The following is a 12,219-nucleotide window of genomic DNA, read 5'->3' as shown; positions in this document are numbered from 1 at the left end:
ATGCCAGCATTGCCCAAAGTTCAGCAAACCACAGCAGGATAACAGTCAGCTATTAGACTTTAAATAGGATCTACAGTGATGTTAATGAATACCAGATCAATGGCAGAGCTCTGCTTAAAAGTCAGTAATTGGCCAGTTAATGTTACCTCTGCAGACAATGGCACGCCTAAAATTTACTCATTACATTTTGGGCACAAGTCTTAAGACTTTCACCGGCTTCATAAATAGTCATACCAAAATGCCATTGCCATTGTATACTGTAGCCTTGCTCTACTATCAAGTATGAGTTACATGATTTTATTTGCAGATGCAAGTGTGAGCCAGTGGTGTAATATCAGAGTTCACCGAGTCATGCCCTAAAAAAACAAACAAAAACATAGCGGTCGTGTCACATTCTGCTGAGCCGTGCCAGGCACACTGACCAGCTGTGAGGTTGACGACAGAAGCCGTTCCTGCAGTGATGGCATCAACCTGGGAGTGGATCTCATGCTTTGACTCATCCACCTTGTTCTGGATCCACACCTTGGATGCCTAGGCACAGAGACAGAAGCAGATAACACCTTCAGTCATCACTTTGCACGCATAAAATGCATCACCTAACACTGTTAGCTGTCAGTTTCAGATAACACCATTATCACTGCGCACAGCCAGGAGCATTCAGTATGCTTTTTGTTTTTTGGCTGTTATCACTGGATGGGTTAGACTATGTGTATGTACACATGTGTACCCTTGCATGTGCACTGTACTGTACCATGTCCTGTCCCAGCGGCGGCAGGTTGTCGACCTCCCCCAGGTCAACCTGGGCCTGCTGCACAGCTTGCATGCTGGTGTTGATGGTTCCCATCAGAGCCTGCTGCGCCGAACTCTGGACATACAGCAAAGAATAAACAAAACATCAATTTAGGTTCACTTTACTTTGCAGTCTGGAGTCTTCTTTGAGTCTCTTTAGTGGGTTATTTCTTCCAGAAACCTAGCTTGGAGGAGATTCTTGTAAATGTAAATAATGCAGTGAAGTTAATTGTTAGCATGTAGAGCCACCAGCCACAAGGTGAAAAAAAAAAGGCGACATATGGGAGAATGAGGATACTACTGTCCTATATAACCACCTCCAAGTAAGACACAAATGTTTTTCTTACTAGGACGAATCCCCATTTGTACACTGAATGGAGAGGTATGTGCATGAAACATCAAACAGACACTATACTGAGAGCCATACTGCTATACTGACCAGTGGCGGCATGTGTCCACGGTGCATCTGTCCCATAGTGATCTGCTGCTGAGCAGATGGCATGGTGCCCACGCTGAGCGACTCTGTGCCAATGGAGCCGGAGCGGATCACCCCCGGCAGCGCCACAGAGCCGTGCTCCACCCGACCCACCCGGTTAAACTGCTGCTGCAGGATGGTGGACCTGGACGCAGGCACAGGACAGACAGTTCATGCAGTTTTAGTATCATAAAAATAAAATCATCAAATGCTCACTTCAGGAGTAAACGTTTGTCTTTGAACCACCTAGGAGCAGGTTGTTGCAATATCCTTTGTTTCACATTACGTAGCCTGGTGCACACAGCATGAAAACAATTCTGAACTCTGAGAGAATAAATTAATCTGGCGAGTTCCATTTATTTACTCTACGATCAAATCACATTGTCATTTTAGAAATGGTGCATGTTTGAGGTTTTCAGCTCAGTGAGCCGTGAGGACAGACTCATAAAAAGCAATTGTCAGTTCATGTCTGCTTTGTTGACAGCATTGCTATAGTTGCATTGTCAGTGGCAACGCTAAACTCAAAGCAAGCCTTTTAGAGTCATAGAGACGCGCTGACACGGTGACAAACACACAAAGTGAAAGAGAGATACAGATGGCAATAGATGGTAGAAGACCTGCATACACAGCACAGACAGTAAGCTTATCATTTCCTTGAATTTCAGCTATGCAATTCAGGAAAGGTAATAATCAACATTAAATTCAATAAGTAGGTAAGTGGTACAAACTCAGTGTAATCATTGCTTCAGCATTCAGGTAAACCAAAATTAAGAGTGAGAGAGGAGAGAGAGAGAGAGAGAGAGAGAGAGAGAGAGAGAGAGACAGAGAGAGAGAGAGAGACAGAGAGAGAGAGAGAGAGAGAGATGTGATCAGAAACACAAGAAGGAAAAAAGCACATTAGGAAGAAAGATCAAGGCGAACAAGAAAAAGATCAAGAAAAAAATAAAGATCACATCCCTGGTGCCTGTGTGTGTGTTTGTGTGTGTGTGTGTGTGTGTGTGTAGTGCGGGTGTGTGCATTTGTGACAACGGGACACTAACACAAAGCAGAATGAGACTGCGAGGCTCTCTCATTGTGTATTTCCAGGAAACAAATCCTTGTTTTGTTATTCCTCAGACAAGGCCTTCCAGATTTTGGTTTCCTGTGTGTTTGCAGTATTAAAGACTTTTGCCTTGGGCCCTGCGCACTAGCCCAGATAAAAGGGAAAAAAACAATAAAGACTGTAGCCAATACTCCCTCGGTCGGAACCGGGAAAGCAATATCAATTGAGGCTAGACAGGAAAAAAGGGCTTCCGTTATGCATTGAGAGGCCAGCGCGGATAAATGAACTAATACACATCTAATCAGGAAATGTTCAGATAGAGCTTTTGCTTGTCCGGTGCAGAGACATTTTCTCAAATAATGATTATCTTTCTGGATAGAGTCCAGCTAAGAAAGTGTTCATGTGGCGAGATGAAGTCCTGGAAGATGTATATATACTGTGAGCTGCGGTGGAGGGTAATACACAGAAGGCAATTGAAAAAGGACCTGGTCTGATATTGTGTTTCGCAGGAATAATATGCAATGAATATTGTGCTCTGCTATCATGCTAGCAGTCAAACCCTCATTATACCACGGCTCATACTGGACTATAAGGAAAGGAAGCACTGCAGTGATTGACCAGGGAACATCCAGGGGATTTACTGTAAGGATTACTCTATAGAACAAGTTACTTTCCAATTAAATTTCTCCTATTACCTTGCTTGTGAAAAAATGTCTCTGTTGTTATTACACCTAAACAAGAATACTATTTTTCTAGAACATTTCAAGTAGCTTTTTTTGTTTTGAAGTTGCTTATAGAAAGTTGGGATTTGTTTCCAGCAGTGACAAGTAGTTCTTCCTTTGGTTTGGTTTCTCAAATGAAAGATACAATTTGGTTAATTACAATCTGGTAGTTTACATACTTTTTAGGGGATACGGATTCCTCTAGCATAGTTGACTCCTCATCACCCTCTAGTCCAAAACGGTCCTTGCTTTGCTTCTGCAGGAAGGAAAAAAATACACCAAAGATTAGTTTCAAAGGAACCCACAGTGATTTTAGAGCAGCTCCCCTGATGCTATCTTCTGAACGATGCAACTGTCAAACGGGCTGGCTGGGGATTCAGTAAGTCACACACAAGACAACCCTCTGTTCTACTTAACCATCCTGCCTATACTGTCCCACTTCACAGGCACAAGCCCTCCACTTCGCATCCACGCATCACATATTTGGCAGGAAGAATGAATATGGAGTATGAATATGGAATATGAATATGGAATTAACTATTGGGTAACACTTCACTCTACAATGGCCATATTCTAGTGTATTAAGCTATGGGATAGTATAAGTGCACAATATTACTGTGTAGGTACTTGATGAAAATCTCCCCAATACATAATGTGCTTACAACAATGTAACACATCATTCAAATGGCTTCATTAAAACAGTGGTGTTACACCGTTTTAAATGAAGTCACACAGTAATACTCAGCAAATCAGCAAAGTCGCAAAGTATATCAATGTTTTATCAAATGACCACTTAAAATTGGTATTTTTTATGACTTTCATTGTTATTCATATGACTATGATTTTTTATTTAACATTAAATGAATGAACAAGAAATACTTACAGTTCCCATGTGAAATTGTGAACAATCTCTGTATTCTTTTTAAACACACCTTAAAAGAACTAGCACATTTACAAAAGAAGCTTACTGATATTGATATACAATGGTACTATATCTACAGTAAGTATACTGTGTGTGTGTGTGTGTGTGTGTGTGTGTGTGTGTGTGTGTGTGTGTGTGTGTGTGTGTGTGTGTGTGCGTATAATACTGCACAGTCTAACCCGTCTGGCAACATGCTTACCTGTCCCACCTGTCCCTAGTTGTGCCGTGCTTCTTTTTATCTGACTGCAGTTCTATAATACAGCAGCTATATCCAGCATCAGCACCGAGTTCAGGTTCGGGTTTACACTTATCTGCCACAGGAGGATATCGAATCATTATGATTGATCTGCTTCCCTTGAGGAAAATGTCTCACCTTTTTGAGGATGATGTCGATGTAACCGGCGATGAGCTGCGAGATCTGTTCCCCTTCAGTGGTCTGCACCGAGTAGTAGCTCTCTTGGTACTCTCCAAAGTCCTACACACACACACACACACAGTCCCATCATCATAATGCATTTCATACTGGACTATGAGGCAACCACTGCAGTGCCTGCTCTGGGTACAGGCAGAGGATTTACTGTAGGGATTAATGTGAATCTATGGAGCCTGCTAGTTTCAGAAGGACAGTAGACATTGGGTTGGTTGACGTCAAACTGCTGCAACATACAGAGCGTCAGATTAATCTAATAACCAGCCTGAGGCAGATTTTAGGCTTTTTTTTTTTTTTAATACACAGAACACTACTGTGTTTCCCCCATCATACTCTTGTATATGTGTGCATATGTTTCACTTCAGGAAGAATGGGGAGGGAAAGAGAGAGAGGTCTGCGCATACTTGCCAACATTGAGAGACCAGAAATAGGGAGATTTTCAAAACCAAAGCGGGGGGTGTGGGTGTCGCCTCCACAACATTTTAAGATTCAGAGACCTTATTTCCTGCATTCTGGTGACTTTTTATGTGTAAAATAACAATGAAAATATAGTACAAAAACTGTACTATGACAAAAAAAAAAAAAAAAATTTCAAAACAGCAGTGACAGTATAGGGCCTAGAATTTTGTGTGTTATTATTTTTAACAGATATAGTAAATGAGAAGATTTTGAAATTTGATCACAATATGGGAGAAAACTGGGAGATGTGACACCATGGGAGAACACTGGGAGAGAGGCATGATAATCAGGAGTCTCCCGGGGAAATCAGGAGGGCTGGCAAGTCTAACGCTGGCACGCTTCAAATATGAAATGAATCACCCCCGGCCAGCAGCCAACTCACCACGGATGAAAACTGCTGCCCGCGAAAATATACGTGATTGCTTCGACGTCTGAACTACAAATCAAGCCTTTGAATCCATTTCGAAAATCGGGTGTCACAAAAAGGCACAGCCCGAACTTCAAAGCCGCCTGCTGAATTAACAGCAAGAAAGAGAGGGAGGGGTAATTCAATAGAGGGCTGGTAGAGACAGCGTGTCTACCAGATCTGGTAGATTAAATCCATGTTGCTCGTTGACTCTGGGTGCTGACACAAAGGAGGGATATTGACATGGAAGACAAAGGAGTCCGTTCAATAAGTGAAGTGCACAGGGGAACGAATGGGGGGAGAGAGAGAGAGGGAGAGAGAGAGAGACAGGGGGAGAGAGAGAGAGAGAGACAGAGAGAGAGAGAGAGACAGAGACAGAGAATATACAGTATATATATCAGCTGATGAGTATTGTAGCACTATACTGATTGTTTTATGACCATTGTGGAGAACAGTTTTATTTACTGTGAGCCCGTTGAGCTTATTCGCTACTAGTGATGTGGAGCTCAGTCCAGCCAGAATGGAGGATAAAATGGGACGCAAGAACAAAGACAACGGTACCAAAACAGAGACAGAATGAGAGAGAGAGCGAGAGAGCGAGAGAGAGAATATACAGTATATATTAGCTGATGAGTATTGTATACTAAACAACGAAAGCCATGATTTTCCAAGTGCAGACTAATTTTGACGGCATCCCTGGACTCCAAGTGCAAGGCTGGATCGTCTGTGTGTGTATAACTACCAGGTCTTGCAAAATGTCTCATGACATCATTAGTTTGTGTCCCTGGTTGAGCGTGAGCGGCTTACCAGAGTGAAGCTCTTGGGCGACGCTGCCCACCTCTTCACAGTGGTGAGCGGCCACTCCTGAACCACGTCTTTGGTCTTCTCCTCCACTCTCATCACGGACTCTTTGGTTATCCCCAGGAGCCGGGGCACCAGCTTATTCTTGCTCTTCATCTTCTCCTGCAAAACAAACATTATTGATTATGAGTCTGCTTTTCAAGAGAGGCCTGACAAAAACACAGCATCATGACAAACATAAAAGCTGAAGAAAACTGGACCACTGGTCATCAGTGACCCCCCAAAAAATCTCTGTATCCCCAAATTTTTCCCTTTTCCTTCTATAACTGACATCATATTTAAACAAAAAATCTCCCATTATTAGAAAATGTTTTACAACCTTTGTTGGATCAAGCTAAACCACAGATAACACATGATAGTTTTTTTTCCTGATAGCTGACTATTTAGAGATAAAAGGACACAAAAAACATGATGCAAACAAACCATTCTTCGTGGTTCTTTTGTTCTTATGGCCCACTATATTGTCTGTGTTGATTTTCTTTTATTTGCACATTCCCATTCGTGCTGAAGGTAATATATTACAATATCAGGCGTTTAGAGAACAGGACAGATTAACAACAAAAGCAACAAATACTTAGAAGAATAAATGGTGTGTACCAAACTGCTGAGATCGGTCTTTATCTGCCTAACCAAGTGGAAAGCAGCAAACTTTTCACCGCTAATGCTGAAAAAGTTCTGTCTTTTATTCATTTCTTTATCCTGTATCCTGTCAACAACTCTCCTCCCTAATGTCATACACATTCTGAGCTGACGGTGTGGAGTGGAGGGAGGAAGAGAAGGACAGGGTTTCTTCCTCTCCTACTCTCTCCCCACATTTCTTTCCTTCCTTCAAGAAAAGAGCAAACCGTTTCCTCGACTAAACCCTTTATCCCCGTGTCCCCGCCCACATCCACGTCTCTCTCCACACTCTTATCTCTCGCTCTCCCCCTCATCCCACTCCTTCCCGAATGCTTCCCTCCTCCTTAGCCCATTCCTTCGGATCAGGGGGTGCAGTGTATGAGCAGATGGATGGAAGATGACGGGGTGTGACGTGGGGGGGGCAAAGAGGTGAGCTGTGTAAAAAAGAGCCTGAGAGTGTACGGGGCCTCCGGGGGTTGTGGGTTAGAGACTGCGGGTCACATTTTTTTCCAAGGTTATTTTTAAAAGACATTTCTGCTCCGCTGGATTACACCGTCAAGACTGACAGGAACGACAAAGGACAGCAGATAAGATGGCCCAAGAGGTGGGGCATGGTTTAAAACGTAGGTGCACAATGTTTAGAATTGATAAGCAACAGGCACAAAGAGGCAGGGTGCAGTGTTAACCAAGTTCAGAATTTCATTTGCTCAAAAAAAAAAAAAAAAACAGAAATTTGGAACGTGTAAGCTACTGCTAATGAAGACTTGATGAGGTGAGCGCCAATCTAATAAGGTTTTTTTTTTTTTGGACTTCGTTTTTGCTCTCATCCTCTAGTGGTGAAAGCTACTGATGAAAAGCCAGGAGCGTCCTGGCAGCGAGTCAGAAACAGCCACGCACTGTTAACCACAGCACAAGCAACTTGTTCAAGCAATTACCAGAAATCATCTCATTTTCTATGAGAGCTGAGCAATGGAGAGAAGTCTGCTAAGGTGACAATGGGCGAGCAGTTTGTCGATGCAGCAAAGTTGGCTACGGCCTAATGTTTGGGTAGAATGGAAAAAAAATTGCTTTCTGTCACTCTAGTCACAGCAGTTCCTTTGGGACGACACCTGGAAATCGGCAAATGATATCAACTAACAGACAACAAATGGAGTGATATGTGGTGGCAGTAACTCCTGTAGCCCAGGTTTGCCCTCGCGCCGACTCCCAGCATCCCTCACTCTACCGCTCCACTTCCTCCCCCTCGCTCTGAAATAATCTTACTGCTACACTCCACTGCACAGGCACACATTTGGTTTCCTTCCAGGAACACACGGAACTCCCAGTAGACAAGATGCAGGCGGTGTATGTGTGCATGTGTGTGTGAGAGTGCGAGAGAGAGAGAGAGATGTGTAAGAGTGCGAGGGGGAATGTGTGACATACAAATCCCCATGGGTTCTTTCTGCGTATATGTTTGTGTTTCCATGTTCCTACATCTGTAGACAAAAAATATAGTTTTATAAATCTTTGTGGAAGTATTCATTTTGAGAGGTTTATTGTCCTATGCAAGTGATAAGAGAAGGCTTTATAATTGCTTCAACATTACTCAGTGGCAGCGTGAGTGCCTTGATGTAAAACATTCAACACACCCTTTTATAGCTGGCAGAGGGCAATTTTAATGAAGAAAGTTCAGAGTATGGGTACAATCCGTTCAAAAATTCCTAGTAAAAAGGTGGGATTTGACAGCCTCATCTCAGTTTCATCAACATAATGATGTCGTTAAAGACACTTGCCCATAATGAAAATGGTCTTTATTTTCAAATCATTCTAAAATAATGTCAAAGACCATGGTAAAACACACTGAAAATGATATCTGTTTGCATCCATTCATTTGGGAAATATATTGTCCGCCATTGATATCTAACAGAAAATGGAATATCAACTCAAAATTCTTTTTTACCAAGAAATAAAATTAACATGCAGTCATTAAAATCTTGCATGGAGAGCAACATTTATGCAATAGGAATGTTTAATAATTAAGGCCAAAGATTTTGTGGAAGAGAGCAATTTTATCATCGTGCGCAGGTGCATGAATGTGCACACTTGTGTTTTTTTTGGGTGGCCAAAACCAGATGAACATTTTCCTCACATCTGGTTGGCTTTAGAGCTAAAGCTCAGGTGGAGTTGAATTCTTTTCATGAGTCTTGCTGCCCAGCAAAGAGGGGAAGGAATTCCTGCTGTATTAGAAGGGGCCAACAGGCAGCTGCTGGTTCGTGTGACATGAAAAGCCTTGTAAGTTCAGGTGGAACTGAACAATTTCCCCACTTGCCAGGTAGCGCCTCCAAACTCCTTAACCAGTAACACCGTGCCCGAAGAAAGAGACTCATGACAAAAAAAGTGTGTCATTTTCCTAAATCAATTATTTAAAGAATTTTCTTTTTTTGAGGGAGGACCATCTCTTCTTTGAATAAGATGGTTCACTGGCTCTGCACACCAATGTCATCTTTTTGTAAAACAGAAACAAAAAAACACTGATAAGGTTTGTTTTCCAACGTACCTTGACCAGGAAGAAGGACACTCCGTATGTCCGCAGAGACCTTGCCAGTTTGACATATTTCACTTTTGCTTCAATCTCCGTCATCTCGCCACAGTTTTTGTGTTCCTGCAAGTTGGAATATAAAATACTTCAGCTTGTTTGGACAAATGATGCACTAGTACTCCATGAGATAAATGTAAGAACAAGCAATACATGCATTATCAAAATGATTTGGGAGACGGTGACCACACCTGGAATATTTTCTTCTCGGAGCCTCTCTGCTTTATGTATTCTTTAGGTAGAAATTCCTTCAGGCTATGAGAAATGAAACGCAGGTAGAGGTTGAAAGTTCATACATAAAAGCATGAGGTCTCTGTTTTTCTATTACAACCTTACAACTCAAACAAAACAAAAATCAATTTCACATGCTGCCAAAGCGGGATTTTTAACATGAATACAAATATCATTTCCATCAGCACTTTGATGCAAGGAAGGCTCCTTCCTTCTGCCAAGTCTGATCCAGTCTGAAATGGCTTCTGCACTAAAAGTTTGGCAAAGAATTTAGCAAAACAAAAATACATTCTTTGGGAGAAGAACATCAAAATATGAAGGGTTTCATTGATAATGTTACATATTCATTTTGGATAAAAATTGCCACCTGAAATGTATTGGTCAATACTTCACAAATATAAGATTATATCCTGAGATCTTAGGATGACTCATACCTAAAATAGTAGCCCATAATATGCTTTGCTTTCATGTCAACAATCATTTTATGAGAGTGAGTTTTTTTTTTCTCATATGGAATTAAACTTTCCATATTGTACCACAGAGAAATCTCCTTGTGGGATAAACGCTTACTCTAGGAATCCAGGTTTGTGCTTATGTTCTATGTGCGGTCCAAACTGGATCTGGGCCTGAATGCCTCCGAACTCGCAGGCCTTGTCAAACGATACGGGGTGAGACCCGTTCAGGATGTCGTCTCGAGCCTGAAAGACAAACGAAAACCTTCATTATTCGGGACGGGAGGAAAGAGACCGATGCGGCCCAATATCGCAGCATAGCTTTTCCCGATAATGCTGTACGGGCCGACGCCAAGTATTGGTATTCACCGTTCAAGGCTATTAAAGAAAGACCGCCTAATGATATTCTATCCAATAATGTTCTCTGGCTTTAGGCCATTCAATACCGCCACCTTCAATGGAGTGAACTTGACACTTTCAAGTGCAGACATTAATCCAACCTAGGAAGGAATTAAGTAGAGGAATTATCACAGACATAATCAAGGCAAAAACAGGAAGATCCCCCCAATCATCACAAACATATTCATTTTACCTCTATCCATTTTCTTTAAAAAGCAACATAATGCAGTGGATGGAAAGAGAGACATCCCCCGCCCATAATAGTCTGTGATGAGAGGGCTTCTTAAAAGAAAGGGACGTCTCCGGAACCACAGACCTGCCCCAAATTCTCTCATGAATGCTTCTGTGCATCTTTAATCGTTTATCTTTGCATCATTTTCTTAATTATGTCATATGGCCCGTTTGTGGCTGGCTGAGAAGAGCGTACTGTGCAATGTACGCACTGTAAACTGTAGTTGGAATTAATAACAATCTGTGTACAAGGGTATGTTGTGTTTGTTATGTTCATTTTCTTGCACCAAGATTCACAAGCATTCCAGATTAAGGCATCAAACAAAAACCAGAATGCTCAAGTGGGACCATGGGACAAAAATAAATCCCATGACGACCAAGAAAGCCAGACATACAAGATGTTGCTGTCCAGCCTTGTTTTTGGTCTTAGTTCTACATCGCTCCTTGTTCTGGTGCCAGCGTTGGTCCAGTTACTTTTATTTGGATACTTGTGATGATCCAATTTGAGCTTGCACAGTTTCTGATCTGCACATATTTCTGTATGTTCTCTGCATACGAGTCAGTACAGTGTGAATGCTTAGACACTTTCTGTACATGTGTATGAGCTTCTATGGACTCACATTCTGCACATGTATATATGCTGGAAACGTTTTCTTTAAATTTGCATATATTGCATAGGGTGGGTGGGGCTATATTTTCATATTGTACATACAGCATTTTCATTCAAATTTTACCTTTTTAACTTTTACCTCTAACAGCTGAAGTGGTAATTGTTTTTATTTTTTTATTTGCCTAGCTATGGCGGCCCACCACTGTTCAGGGAATGCAGAAGAAACACTGACAGAGAGCATAAGGAGCCTATTAAGTCCTGCAGGCCAACTAATTAAATAAAAGTGCTGTTTTTGTCTAAGTGTGTAAAAAGTGCTGCTGTAGCTCCTTAGGAACTACAGCAGAGGTCAGAGGACCAGGGGGACGGGCCACTTCTGTCTGACTGTGTGTACACACTGATGGGACGACTCCTGTGAGTTACTCTTCTTCAAACACATTCTTTCATGCGAACACACACACACACACACACACACACACACACACGTTGTCATTGCTGCTTTTGCTAATCTGTCAAATCAGAGGGTGGGCAGTGACAGAGAAGGCTATTGATGGAACAGGTATGTACTGAGTGTCACCTGACTATGGCATGAATGAATAACTCCATCACATATATTAAAAGGGCAATGCTATAACAAATCATTGTAAAGTAAATGAGAGTTCACATATACTGGCTGACAAACATAATTACACACCCACACACACAGAAATAGCTAGGCCCTGGGGCCATAATAATTTCTGAGATGATGAAAGCCCATCAGTGACATGCAGCACTGCTGTGTGTGTGTGTGTGTGTGTGTGTGTGTGTGTGTGTGAGAGAAAGAGTATCTGTGTATGTAGGGGGTTTGCGGATGTGTGCTGCACATCCATTAGTATACATGTTAATTTCTGCATTTATGTTTGTTTGTCCTTCCACCAAACATAACTTCTATATGAGCAGGGACGCCTGTGTGTGTGTGTGTGTGTGTGTGTGTGTGCGTGTGCGTGTGTGTGTGTGTTCG

The 12,219-nt window shown here is 42.0% G+C and overlaps 1 protein-coding gene across 1 annotated transcript in view; it reads right to left on the bottom strand.

Moving 5' to 3' along the window:
• The window catches only part of tln2a (talin 2a), a 94,078-nt gene that overhangs the window by 53,358 nt on the left and 28,501 nt on the right, over nt 1–12,219 (bottom strand). Inside the window, exons 7-15 of the mRNA XM_071910512.2 lie at nt 10,101–10,228; nt 9,491–9,554; nt 9,261–9,365; nt 6,053–6,208; nt 4,324–4,425; nt 3,208–3,284; nt 1,229–1,409; nt 752–865; nt 423–531 (exon numbers count right to left, since the gene is read on the bottom strand). Coding sequence (XP_071766613.1) covers nt 423–531; nt 752–865; nt 1,229–1,409; nt 3,208–3,284; nt 4,324–4,425; nt 6,053–6,208; nt 9,261–9,365; nt 9,491–9,554; nt 10,101–10,228 — 1,036 coding nt within the window. The remainder of the gene's footprint in view (nt 1–422; nt 532–751; nt 866–1,228; nt 1,410–3,207; nt 3,285–4,323; nt 4,426–6,052; nt 6,209–9,260; nt 9,366–9,490; nt 9,555–10,100; nt 10,229–12,219) is intronic.

This window comes from Centroberyx gerrardi, chromosome 1, assembly GCF_048128805.1.
Source record: "Centroberyx gerrardi isolate f3 chromosome 1, fCenGer3.hap1.cur.20231027, whole genome shotgun sequence".
Taxonomy (NCBI): Eukaryota; Metazoa; Chordata; class Actinopteri; order Beryciformes; family Berycidae; genus Centroberyx; species Centroberyx gerrardi.
The sequence above is the reverse complement of the archived record's forward strand: the minus strand, read 5'-3'. Positions and strand labels throughout refer to the sequence as shown.